The sequence below is a fragment of the Diadema setosum genome, chromosome 2 (genome assembly GCF_964275005.1).
Source record: "Diadema setosum chromosome 2, eeDiaSeto1, whole genome shotgun sequence".
NCBI classification, from domain to species: Eukaryota; Metazoa; Echinodermata; class Echinoidea; order Diadematoida; family Diadematidae; genus Diadema; species Diadema setosum.
The window spans coordinates 10064975-10088026 of record NC_092686.1 but is presented as its reverse complement, the minus strand read 5'-3'; the positions used below and the strand labels follow the sequence as shown (position 1 = coordinate 10088026).

General features: G+C 39.2%; 1 protein-coding gene across 1 annotated transcript in view; it reads right to left on the bottom strand.

Moving 5' to 3' along the window:
- Positions 1 to 313: 313 nt before the first annotated feature.
- LOC140238261 (cadherin-like and PC-esterase domain-containing protein 1) overlaps positions 314 to 23052 on the bottom strand; it is a 53380-nt gene continuing 30641 nt past the window's right edge. The window contains exons 10-21 of the mRNA XM_072318200.1: positions 19137 to 19209; positions 18273 to 18443; positions 17608 to 17712; positions 14889 to 15291; positions 12954 to 13137; positions 11508 to 11685; positions 10432 to 10555; positions 9494 to 9630; positions 7130 to 7452; positions 6493 to 6580; positions 5190 to 5336; positions 314 to 502 (exon numbers count right to left, since the gene is read on the bottom strand). Of these exons, the coding sequence (XP_072174301.1) occupies positions 314 to 502; positions 5190 to 5336; positions 6493 to 6580; positions 7130 to 7452; positions 9494 to 9630; positions 10432 to 10555; positions 11508 to 11685; positions 12954 to 13137; positions 14889 to 15291; positions 17608 to 17712; positions 18273 to 18443; positions 19137 to 19209 (2122 nt within the window). The remainder of the gene's footprint in view (positions 503 to 5189; positions 5337 to 6492; positions 6581 to 7129; positions 7453 to 9493; positions 9631 to 10431; positions 10556 to 11507; positions 11686 to 12953; positions 13138 to 14888; positions 15292 to 17607; positions 17713 to 18272; positions 18444 to 19136; positions 19210 to 23052) is intronic.

Here is a 23052-nt window from a genome sequence, read left to right as displayed (position 1 = left end):
GAAATGCACTTTTCTTGGTGAGATTGTGAATTTCGTTTCATGATTCAAAAGTTGCCGGCTACACTGAAGGCACTTCATGATCTCTGCATTCACCATAAATTACCAAAGTGGCACTCCAAAGCCATGGTTTAATTAAACCTCTTTTAAGACTGTTTCTCTGGTAACCATGACCCACCCTTTCCCATCCTCCCATTTCCATCCCCATCCCATCCAATCCTTTACCCCTACCAACAAATATTGCACCCTCACCAAAGCTACCCACCCCCTTGTTAATCCTCATCCCAACCCTCCCTCCTCTTCAGCGCCGACCCTGTCATCTGCTGTCCCTCCCGCAAATCTGGCCGAGGAGAATCTCCGAGTAGATGGCGTTGATCCCTCCTGTCACATGATACCTACGGTCCAACCCGTCAATCCCGCGATCCTTGACCTCGCCAGACATGTTGGTGGCCTGCCGACCGGGAACACTGCCCTCTCCTGGTGGAATGATGCCAACCTCCTTCACCTGTGAATCAAGTCAAGAACACACATTGAGGGGTTCTTGGTAATTTGATTTGTTACGTACAGTGCACTAAAATGTCGGCACCCTCCTATCACAAATTGGAAAATGTATAAGTAAACATCAACTTAATTTGTCTGATAAGTTAATTTTTAACACTAACACCCACCACACACATACACACACAGCATGAACAAACCAGCTTCCCTCTTTTTACAGAAAATGTTCAATACAAACTACTAGTATAAGAAACATACATCACCTTTCATCACATCTTTTTTTTTCTCTTCCATGCATTTCAGCAAGAGTTTTAACCTTGATATAATCATCTCCCTATGGAGCTTCATTCATCTGCTTCTTTAATGCTCCCAAAATATTTTTTCATGCAGTGCAACAATGCTGTCAATGTCAATATCACAAATTCTTCTCTTGTGCCAATATACAATGTATCAAACATTTCAACAATGATTTGAATTCACCACCTGTAAATTATTTATTGTTTCAAATCTCCACTTGCATTTCTCTCATAAAGAATTCGGTCTTGTTCGGTTACGCAAAACAATGGCAGTTTTCCCCCTCCCCCTTCTCTACATATCAAAGCTCTGAAACCAGCTCCTATAATCCACCTGCTGACAGAAGGCATAGAATGAGTACTGTTTGCATATGTGTCAGGAATCAGTAACACTGACATAAAAAGGAACAGTTTCTGACAAATATGAAAAACAGAGAGGGGCAGAGAGAAAGGGAAAGAGAGAGAGAGAGATGGAGAGAGAAGGGGGGTGAGGGAGAGTGAAGTTGGGAGGTAGGGAGGGTGAAGGAGAGAGAAAATGGGAGAATGAGAGTGAAGGCAAGTGAGCCTCAAGCCCTGTTTTAACAGACCTTACTGTGGCAACATCACAACAACGTTCGGATGACAAAATTCCTCTAAAGGAACGAAATGTTACCGCAACGGCATTTTAACAGAAGGATTGCCAGGGTAAGTGTCGTGGTAATGTCAGAGTAATGCTAGGGTAGAATTTGGCAAAAGTTACCAGGACAATGTCCAAGCAGCATTTTGCAGGGGACTGTTTTAACAGGCAGGGTGAAGAAAAGATAACCCTGATGTTATCCAGATGTAATTGCAGTAATTATAGTTTGAAAGGCTCTGTTAACCCATTGAGGACTTAAAGGATTTTGCTACAACACATGTTTCCCATAGACCCCTGCCTGAGTATACTGGGGACTCGTCCTCAACGGGTTAAAATGGGGCTTCAGGAAGGGAGAGAGGGAGAAAGAGATAGGGATGGTGGGAGGGGTAGGAGGATGAGTGGGAGAGAGTAAGGGAGAGGGGAGGGACAGAAAGCAAGAGAGAGAGATGAGAAAGGTGGAGGCTGGTTCTATCATAGGAGCAAAGACGAAACGAATCTGATTCCCAAACTACACGGTGCTGAAAGATGCACTCCATTTCCCGTCTCCAAACTCTTCTCCGTCAGCTCTCATCGAAGCTTCACGGAGGGGCAGACACAGACACAAACAAAATTGTTATCATTCCTTCCCCAAAAGTCAAGGCAGATTGAATTTCGCAAAAATTTGCCCCGGATTTGTTCTGCTCATCTGCAATTGTTACGACGTCAGTGAATATTTTGCGGATGCTAATGGGATGCCAAAACCGAGAGTCTCTCCCAAGACGACGGGACGGAATACACAGTTCTATGAGTCACAGTTGCCTACCAATGACAGACAAGTTCATTTGTCAGTTATTTTTGTAACTACATAGGAATGTGGATTTCAGTTTGTTTTTTTTTTCAAGCAAAAATACATATGCAGGAACAAAATCATCTTCTTCTCTTCCCTCTTTTTTGTGTTGTTCTCCTCCTTTTTCTTCCTCCAGTTCTAATTCTATTTCTCTTTCTCCTTCCCCTACTCAATGTACTTGTTTGATACTGGTTAACCTGTTGAGGACGAGTCCCGAGTATACTCGGGCAGGTGTCTATGGGAAATGCATGTTGTAGCAAAATTAAACTGTCCTCAAAGGGTTAACAGACCACTACTTGTCATCTTTTGAGTGGGATTTTATTTTCCAGTAGCACAATGATTTTTAACAAAGAGTTGCATATAAATTACGCACTTGCTCATTTTCCTTTTCTGCCTTCAGATGTATGTTCATATATTTTACATTACACAACTTATTGATTTGTTGTAATTTATTGATTATTTACCACACCCCCCAAAAAAAATATGATACTGGAAATAAAATCTGATTTGAATTGAATAATTGGTGAACCACAAGGGTCATTATCTATTACCCCCCCCCCCAAAAAAAAAACAAACAAACAAAACAAAACAAACCAACAACAACAACAAAAAACCAACAACAAACAAACAAACAAACAAACAAACTTATGACAGATTAGTCAAGGTACAGATGTCTTTTCATCTCATTGGTTGTATGGAAGATTACCACTGACCATTCCACTTTCTATGTGATGAAGTTCTGTGGAACCAGGCCAATTTTTGACCACCAAAACCCATACATACTATTTTTTCCACAATCAACACATCAAGTTATCCAACATCATAATAGGTTGTGGTTGTCATATTTGCCCATTTTCTTTTTTTTTTTCTGGTAATATTTATTTCAAAAGATGCACATTCTTTAATAGAACCGCATTGTGGATTTTTTAAAATGATCTAATTCCGACAAGAAATATTTAAAGGAAAGCCTAGTACATGTCTGTTTTCTAGTACACTTTATGACAGCAATGGTTTATCACCCCTTTAAAAAAAAGTCATGATGAATTTCAAATTATTCTTGAAATGCTACTGAAATGGCCAGTGGATTTCATGCTTGGACAATAACTTACATGACGCCATGTAAGTGTGTTCATCACCGTTCTTGAAAGCACACTCACTAATCAACCTTTAAAGGTAGGGGATACCTTTTACAGACCTCCCAAAATGCAGCAAAACATTAAATATGAACCTCAGGGGACTTGTTTAGGCCACTGCTGAGAAATTTGGAAGTCAACAGTTATCTACAATTTGAATAATGCACAAAACTCAACTACTCAGTAGTTCTGTGTGTCAGCCACACTTACGCCTTTTTGTTGCAGTCTTCTGTATTTTTTTATCTATAAACACAAATCTAAAAGTATAAGAGCTGATGTAATAACATATAGTGTGTGTGGCAAGAATGTATATAGAAATGTTTGTAAGTTTTGATGAACTTTCTTCACAAGATATACATGATGGACACACATGCAGTGCATGGGTCTGCAAAGGTAGCCTAGTAATGTACTGGAATTTACGGTGAGCCCCGAAAAATATTCAATTCAAAATCTAACGGTCAATAAAAATGTACTAAATGTTACCTTCCACTTTCAATACTTTATGGGAGTTTCTAAAATGATACTCTCTTCAACATACCACTGTATTTATACAACTCTTCATTTAAGGCATGCAAATGGGATTCCCTACCTTTAAACCAATATTGTGAACAAGAAGTAGATAGCATACCATCTTTTAACAACATACCACTTCATTCCAGCAAATGTTCTAAGTGCTACCTATTCTGATTGCAGATGAAGTATACAGATATGCGAGTGATTTATCAATATCATTGTATCATGAAGGTAGTCTGCCCTATGCTTGATGCAGTGAACCCAACTACCTGTCTAGCACAAGCTACAGATGCATTTACTATACCACTGAACATATTTTCCAAGGATTTGTACGATGCTTCAAATATCTGGTCCAATAAAACATTCAGGGCTGGCCAGATGGAGAAATATTTGCAATGAAGGGTACACGGATGTTCCCCTTGAAAGTTGCAAAATGCAAAAACATAACCCTTGAGGGTGTGCTGCTATTGATGACGTGATTACAAATGACTCATCAGTCATATGCTCATTTCATATCTTGCCGGATATATGTGAAAGTGGATCACAATCTTGTGGAATACCCCCCCCCCCCCCCCCACACACACACACAGACACATACACACAACATGGAAACTCTTTTGTCTATATGATGTTATTACCTCAGTAATCTGGATCAAACATTTCTTTTTCTTTTTCTGCAGGTTACAAATAATACTATTGGCTAATGGGCACACTACAACCATAGATCATCTTACAGCTTTGCCTGGCTGCACTGACTACAAATTGCAGCCATGTCTATTCCCATACCAGCCTATAACATTGCCAAGTAAAACAAAATAAGGCAAATCTTAAAAAAAAAAAATAATAAAGTTGGTCTTCAATATTTGAACTTGCCTTATGAGCTGGAAATTGGTCTATATCATTTAATTGAAATGCACATTTAAAAACAAACATAAATTTAACATTTGAACACAGAATATATTCATGGGATCAACGTAACAGAGAAAACAAAATGTCAAAGCGTTGTCGTACACACTGGATCAGAAAACAGATTATATGAGGGTGTGAAGGCCATATTCATCTCTGGATTTTTCATGAGTCTTCATTGGTCAAAAGGGCTTTCAGAAAAGAATAAATGCACATCCAATTAACTGATAAGAGTTTGTGGATGAGACATACAGTAAACTCCCGCATAACACTGAATGCATGCGCGTCAAGATTCTTTGCTAATAACTGAAATCTGCAAAACTGTTATAGCACTATGCTGCTTTTTTCAAAATCATGTGACAGGGAGTAGCCATCTCGTTTATTTGTTTGTCATTTTCCTGTCTCACCTTGTGAAAGTGGCAGGCACACTTGCCCTCCAAGAAGTCCCTGTATCTGGCCATGGTCATGTTGAACGTGTCAACAAACCCGAAGCCTGACCGGACGGCCCGCTCCCCGAGGCCCTGGTTGTGAAGGAACACCTTCTTCTGCTCCATCTATACAGTGCAGTCAAGAAGAAGGGATTGGGAAGATCAATGTATGATTAGAACAATTAACATCAAGTACTGAGATGATTTTACTGCAAAAATCATCACTTTATCTTCTTCAAATTGGCAACTCTGAAGTTTGCTACATATCCTACATGTCTATAAGTGAAAGATAAGATGGGACTGGCTATATTCATTCATTTTGCATAGGAAAAAAACAACTTTTACTCTGCTACAATGTGTTGCCAATTGCAGGATCAGTTATAGACTTAAAGGCTTTCAATAATCCTGCATCCAAAATAAAAATGGGTACATGACCAAACTAGGGCTAAAATAAAAGAGAAGTTGTTTATTCTACCTAATATGACTGTATGCAAACAATGAATAGTAAAGATTAGGATAAAACACAGAGCACCATATCACAGAAATGTGGGTTCTATGACTTGATGGGTTAAATCATGTGGAAAACCACATTCCAAATATGGTAATGTAATTCACTGCATTAAACTTTTTTTTTTTTTTTTGCTCGTACAAAAGTTTCACGATACAAACATTCGTAAAAAGAGCAATGAAGTATTGCATCTACAGACATTTTGAAACTTTGATTATTAGAGGAAAAATCAGATGAAATTTTGAAGGGATTACACTGACTTGACCACTCAAGAGTGTCAAATAAGACAGGTTCTGATATTATTCAAATGGATCTCGTAGATGCAAGTAAAGCATAAACAATCAACACGTATATTATCTACTCCTGATGCAGGCATTGGTACTTGCGTGAAATTGTAAATGCTTTTGTTACACAATCTTTAATTCATATTATCAAATTGATTTTTATTGACAAAAATAATTTTCTTCATTTAAAAAAAAAATATTCCTAATTCATTTACTTATTCATGAATTCATTCCTGTACTTATTTTTCTTTTCATTTATACATTTATAAATCTACACCTTTATTCATTAATATTTTTAAGGGTTAAAATTAGCCAGGTGATACTGTCTTCACTAGGATCACAGTGATCAAGTCCTTAATCGATGCAACTACATCTAGCAATTTATTCTCCTGGCCTCCAAAAAGCTGTATTAAATATACCAGTATCAAGACTGGTGACCAGAATGCGATGACCTGAAATGAAGCACACAGCTGTCCCTTGATAAACTGACCTGGGTCAAGCAGTGAATGCCATCCACTGGCTGATGGAAGCCTGCCCCTAGACCTTTCACTATCACCTGGGCCCGGTTCAGCCCAAGTCTGCAAACACATAATAGAGAGAGATAGTAGATTCATAGATTGGTAGAAATATGCAAACACAGAGATATATAGAATGTCATTAGATATTGGATGAAATATATAAACACAGAGATATATACAGAATGTCATTATGGATTGGTAGGAATACATAAACACAGAGATATATAGAATGCCATTATAACAAAATACAAAACTATACACAACCTTTCACTTTAATTCTCCTGTTAAATCTTTGCTTCTTATACACTTTCCAAGTGGTAGTGATTTTTTTTAGCTACTAGTGTACATGGATATATTTAGCTAGTCTTATGAATTGGGACTTACTGACAATTTCGCAAGTGGTTAAATTTGCGATTGTGGAGTACAGCAATGGATGGAGAGATGTACCGGTCCACATCGTATTCATGTCAGGATCAGCACTGATATTTTCACATGTTTTGAAATGCACAAATAGATTCTGACTCACAAAATTCCCGAAAATAAAAACCTTGCAAAACATATGGCGTATGCAGTAATCCATCCCGCGTGTGACTTCATCGCTTCCCTCACCTGTTCAGGGCCTGCTCCAATACCGTGAGGTGATGCAGCGCCAACCAGTGGACCCCGCCCACCACCAGGACCGTTTGTGAGCCATTACCCAGGGGGCCCACATCCGATACCAGCTGGTAGAGGGCGTGGTCGAACAGGGGTCTGTGGGCGGCCGGCAGCCAGAACTGGGGGTAGTAGGAGAAACTGGCCGAGGTGCGGCCGCCGTTGAGGTTGATGTAGTGCTTGGTGTCATGTGTCTTGTCCCACTCGTAGAGGGAGCCGTTCACCCGCTCCATCAGGTAGTACATCATGCCTCGATTCGTCGAATCTCCCAGGAACAAAAGCTATTAGTAAATGAACAGGGAAATGTGGAAATTACGCGGTGCGTAATATATGTCCCCGCCAGAAGTAGCATTTTGTAGCAAAATGTACAATATAGGTCAAAAATCAAGGTCAAAGGTCAAAATTCTGTGTAGAAATTTTGAAGCCCTCACCTAGTGCCATCACATAAAGCAAACGGAATTGAAATCGGGTTAGAAATGGCGAAGGAGTAGCATTTTGTAGCCAATGTACCATAAAATGTAGGTCAAAAATCAAGGTCAAAGGTCAGAGAAGTCAAAGGTCAAAATTCTGTGTAGAAGTTTTGAAGCCCTCACCTAGTGCCATCAAATAAAGCAAACTGAATCGAAATCGGGTTAGAAATGGCAAAGGAGTAGCATTTTGTAGCAAAATGTACAATACAAGTCAAAAATCAAGGTCAAAGGTCATAATTCTGTGTAGAAATTTTGAAGCCCTCACCTAGTGCCATCACATAAAGCAAATGGAATCGAAATCGGGTTAGAAATGGCGAAGGAGTAGCATTTTGTAGCCAATGTACAATATGGGTCAAAAATCAAGGTCAAAGGTCAAAGAAGTCAAAGGTCAAAATTCTGTGTACAAGTTTTGAAGCCCTCACCTAGTGCCATCACATAAAGCAAACGGAATCGAAATCGGGTTAGAAATGGCAAAGTAGCATTTTGTAGCAAAATGTACAATATAGGTCAAAAATCAAGGTCAAAGGTCAAAGAAGTCAAAGGTCAAAATTCTGTGTACAATTTTTGAAGCCCTCACCTAGTGCCATCACATAAAGCAAACGGAATCGAAATCGGGTTAGAAATGGCGAAGGAGTAGCATTTTGTAGCCAATGTACAATATGGGTCAAAAATCAAGGTCAAAGGTCAAAGAAGTCAAAGGTCAAAATTCTGTGTACAAGTTTTGAAGCCGTCACCTAGTGCCATCACATAAAGCAAACGGAATCGAAATCGGGTTAGAAATGGCGAAGGAGTAGCATTTTATAGCAAAATGTACAATATAGGTCAAAGGTCAAGGTCAAAGGTCACAACTGAAATTCTGTGTAGAAGTTTGAAAGCTCCCATGTAGTGCTATCATATAAAGCGAACAGAATCAAAATTGGCTCATAAATGACAGAGAAGTGGCAAATTGAAGATTTTGATCACACACGGACACACACGGACAGACGGACACACGGACACACACGTACGGAGCCCGTTTCATAGTCCCCTGCTCGAACTCGTTCGGCGGGGACAATAAAATCATGGAATTCTACATCAGCAGATGAAATATGACCTTAAAACTTGCCCTGGGTCTGTATAAGCTTCTCCAACATATTCTTATGTAATTTCACAGGGCAGTGAAGTTCTAAATTTCAAGGAAAAATGCATGAATACAACAGCTTGGTATTCAGCCTTTGCATCAAGACTGGACAAATCAGTTTTACACAGCTTTTCAAATATCATTAGTATAACAGTTAGTGGCAAAAGCTCTGAATGATTCTTAGGTTTCTACGGATTACATTTCCCTAGTTAGCTGTTTGTAAGTTTGCCTATAATTGAAGATTCTTAAATTACAGTAACACTAACCACACATTTCCTTGGAGCAAGAGAAGTGTTTTTTTTTTTTTTTTTTTTCACTTGTCCACGGTTTGCCCCAGAAGAAGGCAAGCTCTAAATTTCTATTTCATTGCACATTCTCTTTTAAACTATTTTAAATCATTTTGCAGTATGTATGTTACTTTGTTGTGTATTATGTTTTCATTGACTGAAAAATAAATAAAAGCATTTGAAACAAAAATGAGTATCATTACATATTGTGAAACAAATTCAATGAATGCAGCAGCCAAAATCTCATGGGAAGTTAATAAAAACTGACACAGTGTTGTTCACTCATTATAAAGTAAAGCTAACACCACATATGTGTATAGGATGGGACTAAAAATTTGAGTGTCTTGACTGTGATCACTCATTATAAAGCAAACATAACACCACATACATGTGTATAGTATGGGACTAAGAATAAAAATGTCAGAGTTACCTTCTGACAGCTTACCTTCTTGCCAGCCAGGCACTGCCTGACCTCTGACCCAGTCAGTTCTCCATGACGACAGCCGTGTGGCTGCCATCTTGCTCTCTCCCAGTCACATGACTCATTGTCCGAGCACTGGGCACACGGCACCAGCCACTGACCTGCCAAAGAACGAGAAAAATACTTCCTCTTTGCAAGAAATCATAATGGAGTATATTCCTTACAACATTTTGAGAACACTACTGACACAGAATGCATTTGTCTCCTTGCTCTCTTCATTGAGAATAGCAATTCTGATACTGTAAAAGTGGGTATTTTCATGCGACTAATCTTTTGCGCTCGGCTGGGTAAGAGAAGTTTTGCGTGTTTTAATTCCGCGGAATCAAGACATCAATTATTGGAACATATGGCAAGCAAAAATATTTGCATGCTTTTATTTTTGCGTTAGTTTCTGGTTGTGTAAAATGTGTGAATATTTCAACACCACAAAAATTTCCACTTTTACAGTATGTATTCAAACAACTACATAGTCAGTATAAACACCACATGAAACTTTACACAGAGGATGGTCTTCAAGTGTAGGGCCTACAGGTAACGTTCAATCACAGTCTTGATGTATAATCTTGTGTCAACACTGAACACAGGAGTGCTACACTCAAGGCAATACCTCACTACCGTGTGTGCAAGACATAATTGTGTGACACCTCTTGCAAAGGGTATGGTCATCACTAAGTAAAAGTCTACATAAAATCATCTTGAGTAGGGTGGTTCAGGAAACCACAAATCATTCCATGGGTAGAGAAAAGTGAGTAAAATATGATTTGAGGTTATATACATAAAAGAGGAAAGTTGTGATTGACTCATTAACCCGTTGAGGACGAGTCCCGAGTATACTCGGGTAGGGGTCTATGGAAATGCCTCTTGTAGCAAAATCAGTCAGTCCTCAACGGGCTAATACTCACCTGGAGCAAAGCCATTGTGGCATAGTGGAAGACTGGTTGCCTTGGATACGACCTCTCCCCATCTAATGCCATGAAGCTTTTGGAGTCCGCAGCTGTAGGTGGGCAGGAATTTAAGCTCACAATCCTGGAAAGGAATATTTGAAATGAAAGTCAATGAAATGATGCTAATTGTTGTTGTTTTGTTTTAATCTACAGCTGTATGCGAGTCAACATAGACAATGTGATGAATGCAAATTGAAAATATCAGGTTGCTTCTTGGCAAATGGCAACTATAGTCCGCATATATTGGTAGATGAATTATGCACAATCAAAAATCTTTATCACCTGTTCAATGCCACATACGAAAATTTAGCAAACATTTCTGTTTGGGTGTAGAACTCACTCATTTTATGTACATTTTCAATGAAATCCATACCATACACGTTTCATTTGATTTAATTCTACATAACAGCCAACTAGAACAGTGTTTAATCAAGGAGGTTTTATACACTGGAGTTCCAACTGGCTGTGATTTATTCAAACAGTTGTCAGATTTCTATTAATGTACAAAGGAATTCCACAGGTGCACTTGTGCCTTTGATGATCGATGTTCCTTGCCGCCGTCTTGCTCAGCATTCTGAAGATTAATTTTGAACGTTATCATAAGTTTGGCCATATTTTGCTTATCTATTTATTAAATGAAATGAAATTTCAATTAATAATAAAGCATGTAAAACAAAAGACATTTCCGTCCAGAAATTTGTGCAAAAGTGTAAATCTGAGCTGTATCATGTGAAAATGTTTAAAACTGTACCATCCTGGAAAGCTGGTTTTATCACTTTTCCGCTTAGTTTCCACAAATGAAACTAATATGGAATAATCTTCAAGTATAATTCTTTATTGATAGATATATCAGATTTGTGCCCGCATATGTCCAGTCGAGTAACTGTCATCTATCTGCGTGGCAGCTCCTGTTTTGCACATGCTTCAAATATTTTTGAGCGGCGGCTTCGAACATCTAGCAAAGGAAATAAGACGGTTGTGACTCCATTCTCTAGAACCTCCTTGGTTTAATTATACTGCAGGATGCTGTTTACCTGAACAAGAGTGCAGACTTCATGCTCCTGGTCAGTGGCGAGCAAAGATGGGTTACTCCTTGGTGCACGGTGGATGTGAAGGGTGTATGTGTTTAGGACCCAGGGCTCCGAATGCGTCATGTCGACAACAAGAATGTTAATGCGATTGTGGCCAAGACCGAGAGTGAAATTTGCTGGTCTGTTGGGAGAAGACACAGACGAAAGAGACAATCACATTAAAGAGTCTTATACAAAGAATCACTGTTATATGACTTTTTTAAAAATGGCTCATGCCTGATCTAAGACCATTGATAATCACACACAAAACACCATTTTTAACCGTGGTAAAACTGTACCAGACAAGTGCTCTCTGGATTTAAACTTTTAGCGTAACTATACTACGGGTTCTGCTAAAACATCCAACCCTTGGTGTCATACTGTCCACTGAAAGAAAAAAAAAAAAAAAAACTGGGGGCTCATTACAAAGCAGTAAACAATGCACAGCTCTATCAACAAAGTTCTTGGTTCAACACACTAAAGTTCTCATTGAAAAGTCAATAAACCACATCCTCATCTAATTGCATAGATACTTAACTTGCTATTAACATCACTATTTTCCTAAAAGATATCAAGATTCTTTGAAATTGCATGACTTTCTTGTCTTAGATTCAATATTGATGGCTCCTCTACCACTACCATTCTGTGTTGCTGATTCTACTCTAACTACAAAGCCAGCTCAAACATGGTGCAGGATTGTGCTTTAACCCATCACATCCCAGAAACTACATTTCCAGGGTATGATGCAGCATTTTCTTAGCTTTCATGGTTAGTGTTGAATAAAGTACAATGGAATAAACACTCCTCTTTCATTTGAGTCCTATTTCAGTCATAGAAAATTTTTTATAGGTTGATTTTTCTTTTAAATGCAGGGTTATCAAGAGCTTCAAAAATCACTACATCTGCAACTGATCCTCAACTTGGAAACACATTATAGAACATAAAAATTACTGTGCCTGTATCAAATTGCCTTTTTCCCCTTCTAATTCTGTTACGATTTTAAGACTTTGATACATCTAATTTATCTTTAACCAATATTGAATAAAGAGTGAAATTATTTAAAGTGCAATTTGATGAGGACAAATTGATAAACTTGCTTTTAATTAGGTTCCATCATATTTCTTTAGCATCTATACTCAGATTCAAACTTTTACAGATTGACCACCATGTTATATATTATGTTTGACATATGCTACTGTGCATCCCAGCTGGCTATCATGTGTCATTTCATTTTGCTATATTTGATGTATTTTTCAAGGAGAAATACGAAAATAAAACCGAGATGAAATGAAAGGAAATAATTTCTGCTGCCAAAAGTTATTCAAGGACCTGATGGTTTAAGCACTAGATATACATTCCCTCCCAGCTCTGGACTGTTCTGAGTCCTCAGATCACATCCTGCCCACCCACCTGGAGACACCGTACTTGTCCTCCAGCCTGGCCTCGCAGTCACAGCTCCTCGCGAACGCCCCGACCTGCAGCACCACCTGACCGTAGGGCACCGAGGAATGGTACTCTGTGGTCCCGGGTTCAAAGGTCAGGTTCAGAGCTGGGAAGGTGCTGAGCGACGCCAAGTAAGGCACGGTGTCCCTGTCTGTGGTGGTGGTAGGTGGTAGAGGAGGTCGTAAAATCAGGGTTTAAGGGAGGAGTGGCATGGTGCATAAGAAGAGTCAAACCTGTGTGACAAACCTGTGTAAAATAGCGACCACCTGCCAGGTGCAACATAAGCACTTGCCTCATTGCCTGAGGCAAGAGAAAATCAAAGTCGGGCAAGTGTCATGGAACAATGACCAAAAAAAAAAAAAAAAATACTTGCCGTAATTGGGCAAGCAAAGAGTTTGAAACCATCTTTTTTTTTACATTTTCCCCCATACCAAACTGTGAAATCAACCATACAGAAGCCCAATAATGACCACTGTTTAGTGATGCAATGCACGCTAATTTCATTTTAGCAACTTTCCAACATTTATGTGAAGAAACCCCAATGCAATGCAACATCTACACTCGATCAGACCAAGTCTGTTATTCCAATGTATTCAAGCCTGCGAATCAACATATATGCTGTTCATTCATATGATTGTGTTTTATTAAGGGCTTGACTTACAAGCATTCATTTTCTTTTGGACTTTCTTTCTGGGCAAGCAAAATTCATGTTTGGGAAAGTGTTTTGCAACACTATGAAAATCTGCTTGTCCGACCTGAAAAGTGCTCAAAAGAAGTAATGTAGCACCCTGCAATGGTCTATAATGGTGCAAGACAGCTAAGTTGACATTTGGAGTTCCCTTTTCATCGACTCCTTTCCAGTTCTGGTTTGGTATTTACTTCAGTTCCGTTTTATAGGTATGTAGGTTGTCACCAATTCTCATTGACCACTACTCTATTTCTGCCAATTCTCATTGACCACTACTCTATTTCTCTCTTCACCTTCATTCTTTTCTCATTCAGATGTGTTCATTCACTGCATTCCCACATCTGATTCTTTTGTTCAACAGTCAGTATTAGGCAATCACCTTCAGCAAGTTGTCATATTCATTCTACTTGCTTACATTGGTTGTTTTTGGAGAGGAATGACTTGTGCTAAAATCTTGTAAACGATGACCGCTTCTTTAATGCAGCCAGCGGCCACCAATCAAAATTATCTGCCATAGGCAATATTAAACTGTGTATAGTGGCCATAATTATAAGACTCTGGATGCAGTCCTGTCTAATGGTGTACCAGTTAACATGCTGTTTACTGGGGTTACTTCACGTCATATTACAGGCTGTATTCTTGCTTTGTTTTTGTTCAGGGCCAACAAAGTTATTGAGCGAGTGTAAATGAAAGAAACTGCTTTTCAAGCTCATTCATTTCTGATTTATGACTTGATAAGATGTCATTAGTAACAAACATGCTTGTAGTGGCCACCTATTTAAAGGACTACCATTCATGTTTCTCACGAGTGGCTGCTATACACAGACTTGACTGCATTCAGTTTCACATACAGCAAGTGTTACAATTAGAATAGTCCAGCTTCAATAATGACATACAGTTGTACGTTAACCCGTTGAGGACGAGTCTCGAGTATACTCGGGCAGGTGTCTATGGGAAATGCGTGTTGTAGCGAAATCAGTCTGTCCTCAACGGGTTAAGGGCGATATTATTCCCCCTGCTTTCTGAGGGATGTAAGTCAGAAGCTATAAGTGAAAACATATTAAAATTTCTTTGTATTTTCTTTATATCCTTGTCCTTGCGTGACATCACAAGATGTTGCAGTTTTCTCATCCAGTGATGGCGACACTAAAACTCCAAAAACAGCAAGTGAGAATCATCTGTTACGACACACATGAAACTCTACTGAATCTCACCCTCACTGCAGCTAAGTCTCTTCAAGTTGCCATGTCTCTCGGGGGGACCCAAGCCAAAGATGTTTTTGATGAGACTGTTGTCATGGCGATCATTCACACCAGTCATCCTGTTTGGTGACAAGACTTCTCTCTCTACAGCAACTCTCTCCCCCGGTGCTTCAACCGGGTTGGAGCTCCACAACTTCTCTCTCTCCTTCTTGGCATAAAACTGCTCAGTGGCAATGATTATCGGGTGCATGTCCTTTGTGGAATGTTTGACAGGCTTGGAATTCTGGGAAGGGGGATGGTTTCCATGGCGACGTCCACTGGGCATGGCATGTCTGAAGCCGAGGTGGGATGCAGTGAAGTGCTCCAAGTCATGGAGTAGAGGGGTGTATTTCTCGATGTCTTCACATGGATAGAGCTGGGGGGTGGGTGGTAAGAATATCAATTGGCAAATCAATCACACCTTTAAAATTTAAAGTTGAAACACACAGCGAGTCTAATACAGTGTAGTACAATGTTGTGTCATGGTGTAGTAAGAACTATCCCCTGCCCTACAAGTTTTTAAATCACAACTGCTTTAATTCCCCATTGCTTTACTCTCCACTACCTGCCTAAGACTAGACACTCATAAAAATTTTGTGGAAATGAGAAGGGGATGGATGGACCCACTGTGACCCACTACAACAAAAAAGGATCCGAAAGTCGGGGGAGGACAATTTTCTGAAAATGACATGACATTATTCCCTTACTCTTCCACTTTATTTCGTATACAACACGACACATAAAAGTACTCGGTTGTGGAGATATTGGTGATTTAATGAGACCATGTCGAGTGGTCTAGGAAATCAGCATTTCGAGAAAACCGCCTTCAAAGTTTTCCTTCCGACGCAATCGTGATCAAGGGGAAGTTAGACAGTTTTCACCTCTTGACAATAGGTCTGCTAAAAGCAACCTCTGTGGTGTTCATTCAAGCTTCTCACCAGCGGTCTACGCATGACCAATCAGTAACCAGGGTGCCGCGCACTGACCAACAAGATCACTCCCTCGTTGCGAGGGGCAGAGTCTATCTGCGGCGCCAAATCCAAATCTTTGGACACGTTTCTGTTCCGTTGAAAGTCGGAAAATCATGGCCCAGAAAAACATTAATTTCTTGCCTTTTCTTTGGTCATTTAGCTTCGAAATTTGGCAGATGATAGACAATAGACTACAAAATTATGCCAAAAACAGAAATCCGATCGTTTTGACCGATTTTGATGATCTGACTTCAAACTCAATTTTCTCGGCTCAGTCGTCAGCGACTTCAGGATCCTTTTGTTGTGGCGGGTCACATTGAGTAATTTCAATCATCTCATGATAAATCTTTCTCAAAAGTACAGATTTCCTTTTACCGTAGTTCTCCAACAATTTTGTTTATTTCCTGGTTATGTAGGTACTTACAAAGCAATATGAATGAAAGACAAAGTGTGTCACAGTACATGGGATAAAAAGGAGCTAACTATTCAATGCACAAACAGCACAATGGTTAAAAAGTCTGCTTGACTGAGAAAAGGTTCACTGACACTGCTTTTATGTTTTCTTGTTCATAGCACAGGACCCCCTTTTTTATTTGTAAAAGTACTTTTGTGATTAAGCCATGCAAGCTGTTCAAGTGCTGTAAATGGCAGCTGATCACAAAAAAGCATCTGCCAAGCTTTGCACCTGCTATAAACAGATGCACAGATCTTATACTCTAAATCTCTCTCTCTCTCTCTCTCTCTTTGCAAGCCAGATATGCCTTGGTGGTACAGGAACATAAAAACTATGCACTCTGCATTTGAAATCCTATAAATTCATTATGCTAAAATACTTAATTCAACAGCTGCTGGTAATGACAAATTCAATTCAAGGAACAGTTGCTCCACCTAATTCCAAAATAATATATTTAACAGGATTTCAAAATTTTCTGATAAAAACAAAACAAAAACAGAAATGGAACTAGCACAATTTGATTGCTGCAGAGTCATCTGGAATGTCTGTGTCTTTTCATATGATCCCTACATGGTACAACACCAGTAGACCCCCACTTTTGTCATACTTTTTTTTTTCAATACAGACGGAAAAATAAAAAAAAAACTGTTTCGGAGCAGACTGACTATCATAGACAGACATCATCCTGATGATGGGCAGTCAATCTACTCTGGAACGTTGACCCTGTGAGCAGCTACTCAGTGCCTGGAACTATGGTTAAAGGGATGGTATAGTATTGGTGGAGATGAGGATCAAGTTTTAAACTTTTTGCAAGATACTGAGACACCACCTATGAAATGTTACAGAACATACCATTCTACGAGGAGTTCAAAGTTTATATGATGAAAATCGGTTTTGAAATAGCTAAGATATTCAAAAACAAAGTAAAACAAAGCAATCCCAATAAATGTGGGTCCCACCTTTTAGTAGGATTGATCTGTTTGGGATATCTCAGCCATTTCACAACCAATTTTCATCAAATAAACATTGAATTCCTCTTGGAATTGCATGCTCTTTCATACTTCATAAGAGGTTTCTCATTATCTCACAAAAAGTTAGAAACCTGAAGCCAGGTCTCAACCAAAACTTTACCATCCCTTTAAGCTTGCTCAGTTCTTGTTTGAGCTACCAAGAAGGAAGACGGTAAGTCTATCTTGGGACTCTCACAATGTGACACTGCAAACGTGTCACACATGACAGCGTGATCGACATTAATCTATTGCCATACCTGTCTGAAACTGCCCATGCTGTGACTTTCCCTCCTGGCTGACATCAGGAACCCCAGATCAGCTTCGCTCAGACAAGGGCCTTCTGCATTCTTACAGTTTAATCCCTGAAAAAACAAAAAATATCAGGCATTGCACTTTAGCACATTCATTTCATTTCATTTTTGTTTTTAATGAAATAAAATGAATGAGATGAAATCATTTGTGAAATATTGATAGCAATTAAATAGCATGTATGAAGTTGCTGATCAACATCATTGAAACAGCAGACATTAAATACCTTACATGTTTGATTTTATAGATATTTAACTAATCTACTGCATGACAGGACAATTTTTAACAAAACTTTCAACATGTGACATTGTGGAGATGTCTCCCGAGACCAGCTGGAGACTAGAAAAAGTCGCCCCAAAAATTGCACATGTTTGATTTTCCTCTGACTCCCTGGAGACCCGGCTAGTTTCTGTGAGACATCGTAGAGACGTTGAGGAGATGACTTCGCTACCAGCGGAGACTTGAGTCACCACCAGGTTGCCACTTCGTCTCCAGGCTGATTAGATACTGACGGAACACTCTTCAGACCACCTTCCTCAAATCCTATTGGTACTGTATGCAAATATATCACTCGCAGGCATGAAAGAGTTAATCTAGAGGAAAGGCTTTTTACCTCAATTCCTACTCCTGGCCCGATGCTTGCCAAAGCGTCTGCCACCTCCCCAGCCACTCTCCTCGTTGAGAACATCATGGCCATAGACTCCTTTACAGTCGTTTGCTTGATGTTGGTGCCTGCCCACTGCTGGTCGGCATTATTGGGCTGGAGGTGCGGCTGTCCAGTCACCTGTATCCAAAGGTTACAAATATTTATTTTTTTATTGGTTTGGAATGTTTCATTGACATTGATAGGGAAGGCTGAGGGACAACATTACAAGTGTTTGAATATCCTCTCGTACATTAGCTTTCATTTCTTTGTTATTGTTATGATTTCTGGAACATATTTCACAAAACAATTACAGCTACTGCAATCATCTACATAAGAACCAAAGCAAAACAGAGAAATTAGTCGAGAATATCTTCCAAATTTGGTTGTAGCACAGCTGCCTTCTCTGTAAACATAATGGGTTGAATGTATAAAAACATGCAAACATGGCTGATCACTAAATTGGCAACTGAATCTGTAGAGTTCCTATGTCCTATTTTTAACTGGCAACTTAACCTGTCCAGTACACATTGAATCATGTGCATGCTTTCCTACGGGTACAGAAATGATTTGAATTTTGTCCTTACGTCAGATGTTGTATGCATTCATCAAAATTCATGTACAAGGGGCTGCCAACATTCACACATCTCAAAATCAGGGAGATCCTAAAGCCTAATCTTGGAGATGCTTGTGTTCACCATTCATCTCATGGATCAACTTAGGCAGAAAATAATCCCCAAATCAGTATGGCCTCATATTCTCTTGTCACGATACAGTGTGCAGAATTAGGAAGACATGGCACCCCTCATCTGTCTACGCAGAATGTAGTATTACCTCCACAACGATGGGATGCAACGTTGAGTTGAATATTATGTCGAATCCCAGCAGCTGGAAGCAGTGCTCGCACCTACAGACGTGATGTCATACAAGAGGTCAGGGGTCGTGGGGAAAATATGATGGGATGTTGCTTGAGTACCAGATCAACTTGTCATTACAGTCAAAACATCATATGAGTCATCATATGAGTGGCTGTTATAGCACTTACCATAGACTACTGTTTTGCCTGATACATATTTGAACAATGAGGTCGAATGTCATGGGGAAATATGATAGGTGATTATTTCAGGACCACATGAACTGAAGCATGGCACACATACCATATTGCAACTTGTTTGTGCTTAGAAGTGACAATATTAAAGCTAGATCCTATCCTATGACTCAGAGGAATTTTGTGATGAGCTTAAAAGAGGACTTCCATACCAGACTGAAGTCAACAGTAGAATAAAACCAGATAAACACTGTGGTACCAGTTCTTTCACAATAACACATAAAAATAAGAAAATTATGAGATTTCAAAATCTGATGTGTTTTCACAAAAATTGATGTTGGTCACTACCATGCATGCAATTAAACAAAGGTGATAAAGTCATCCCCTAACAGATCTCTCATTGGTTTGCCTAAAAAAAGTATAGAATTCATATTTTTAGGTCAATAATTCAGCAACTACATTGTGTGTCCTCACATAAAGCCATCACTGCCAAGTTGAAATTTAGATTACATTGATTTGATGCAAAAGATGAAAGGTTTTGTCTTTATTTTATGAAGTTTTTGTGCAAGAAAACAGGAGAGTTATGCAGCAATGACATCATCAATATCCTCCAATTTGCATATTATGTTGTTGCTACTATCATCAGTGTTTTCTGAAAAAAAAAATCTTATGACCAACTTTTATGGAATCTTTATCCTATTTTGGTTGATTTTTATTTATTCACAAAAAAATTAAAGTAAACTTAAACTTGGTGGGAAGTCGCCCTTTAAATTGTTTCCTCTGAAAAATCTTATCTCACTGTTAGGAAAACAATCATCTATCAAGCTAATAAACACTGCCAACGACCACGAAAATATGGCAGGAAAAACTGTTTATCACCAAGATTGTCTGTCTTTGACTAAACACACCTTTAGCATGGATTGGTGTTATATATTGATATGCAATGAATGACATTTTGATAACCATGTCAGCAGTGCTAAATGATGAATCTATCTCTTATCATTGGGATCAAAGAGCAGATATCTACCACAGCTCCAAAGTATCATTTTATATCCGGACTCAAAAACTCTTGTAAATATTGACATTCAGGTCTGCGACTGGTAACACTGAACAGTAGACAGTGTAATGATGAAAACATTACATTTCTACTGCAAACAGATAACCCCGTATTAAACTACCACTGGTTGTTTCACTTGATCTACATTTTTTAGAACCATTGATCGCAAAAGCACAGATCTCACAGTCTAATATCAGATCCATCTAGGCTAATTCTGGTGTAGAATCCATAAACAGGCCTCGTAAAAGAATAACGCTCCCAAATTAATAGCGGAACCACATTGCACCTGGCTTCTCCTTCATGAGTTCAACTAATTTCAAATGAGTTCATATAGTTGCAGATGAATACAATATTAGATGGATCAAAGAATTCAATTTAATCTAAGTAACATTATTTCCTAAAAGATAACATGTTTACAATGAAAATGTATATACATTAACAATTTATCTACATTGAAGGAGGCGTGGCACCAATGAGTACAACTTGTATAGGGCATACCGAACAATACATGTAAAGATAAACAACAATAGCCAAAGTCTTAATGAAAAAAAAAAAAACAGTTCAGGATTGATATGACTACTTGTCACTCTATTCCACAGTTTAGGGCCAGTGTAAGGGATGGTTTGCTGAAACAAAGATGTTTTACGTCTGGGAATGTGCAAACAGTGGGGGGGGGGGGATATAAATCAGAGCCTGGAAGCACTTAAAGGAAAATTCCACTATGATAAATGTCCATGTTGACATCTATGACAAGAGTTAAATCAAACCAGCATGACTGTATATAATTTTCTCAAACTTAGACAAAAATATGATAATCACAGGATTTGACACCATTTACATGTTTTCAAGTGAACACTTGCAGTATTCATACAATTTCTAATGCATAAGATATGAAAACCTTTATCATTTTTGTCATATTCTAAGAAAGGTTAAACTTTTACTTAGTTTGTTTTGAATAAGTCAGTAAAATGATATGGGGTGGAGTTTCTCTTTAAGCCTTTGTATGCTTTGAGTGTAACACTTGAGTTTAACACTCAAGTTTAAGCCTTTGTATGCTTTGAGTGTAACACTGGAGTTTAACACTCAAGTTCAAGCCTAATTTGTATGCTTTGAGTGTAACACTCAAGTTTGTTTGTTTGTTCATTTCCATCTAAGAAGATGGCTGGATAGCCTATATTCAGCTACGTTTAAGCTGGTCTTCCATGGGGTCCAGTTGAATGTGAGGGGGGACCACTTCACCAGGTTAAACACCCTGCTCTTTGCGATGGATGAATGAAGCGGGATCTTTTACATGCATGAGTTGTGACTCTCTCATACACGAGACCTCCATTTTATGTCCTATCCGAGGGACAGAGTGTTTTGCCTCTTGTTAGAGGGGACGGTATGCTTACACACAACATTGCTCAGTCCAGACTCGGGTTCGAACCCGGGCCGCGTGATCGTGAGGCAGACGCGCTACCGACTGAGCCAACTCACTTGAGTTTAACACTCAAGTTTAAGCCTTTGTATGCTTTGAGTGTAACACTCGAGTTTAACACTCAAGTTTAAGCTTTTGTATGCTTGGAGTGTAACACTCGAGTTTAACACTCAAGTTTAAGCCTTTGTATGCTTTGAGTGTAACACTCGAGTTTAACACTCAAGTTTAAGCCTTTGTATGCTTTGAGTGTAACACTCGAGTTTAAAGACACCCAGTCGCGAGGATACATGGACATATTTCAGCCGCAGGCGGCAGCACGTAAACTCGCTTCCGAAGTTGCTACGAAGCGAAATGTGTGTGTGCGCAAGACATCCCTAAAGCAATGTATCGCGCTATAGTATCTCGTTTGCTCGCTTGATTGATCTGAGCGCGGGGAGTACCATACGTTTTGTGTAATGTGAATTGAATGTATGGTATACTGTATGTACTGTGTGATGCAATGTTCGCATGAGCGCATAGTAACTAGCTGCCTATACTTCGTACGACTACAGTGTACGCCTTCTCTTCATCGCACCGTCGATCGTCGTCACTCGTTAACTACACTGTAATCGTCAGATCAGATTATATATAGGTAGGGTGGCCATCATGGACGATGACACATCGTCATGGGTAGCGGATATTACCGCCGAGTTGTCCATTCTGAACGCGGACGATTGGGTCGGAGACCCTGTGTCTTGTATGGTAGCCCTACTACATATCGACCACCCTTATTGAAACCGAGCGCGTATAATTCGCGCACTGAACACTTACTACGCACTTCTCTGCCCGCAAAGCACATAAAAATGGATTGGCTTTGAATGTAGATGAGGATGGTGTGGGAAAACGCGATAATTCATTGTTCATTAATGGTTTTAATCAAGGACAAAATTTCGAATGAATATTTTCACCGAATCGTAATGACAGCACAATGTAATGTCTATGGAAGTTTCTAAAAGGCTTCTAAAAAGCTTTGTACAACACGGTGTTCAATACAACTCGGTTTGCGTGCATTGTCAATGCAAAAACATTTTACCGCGGGGAGCTGAAACGAGGCCACGCAAGTTTGTCGGCGATATTTTTGCACTGAAACTTCGAATCGAAAACAGAACAACGGCATTTGATAGAGCTGGATTTTCTCAATCACGTAGGTCAAGTTTTTTTTACGTGAATTTCAGTGTTAAATATTCTT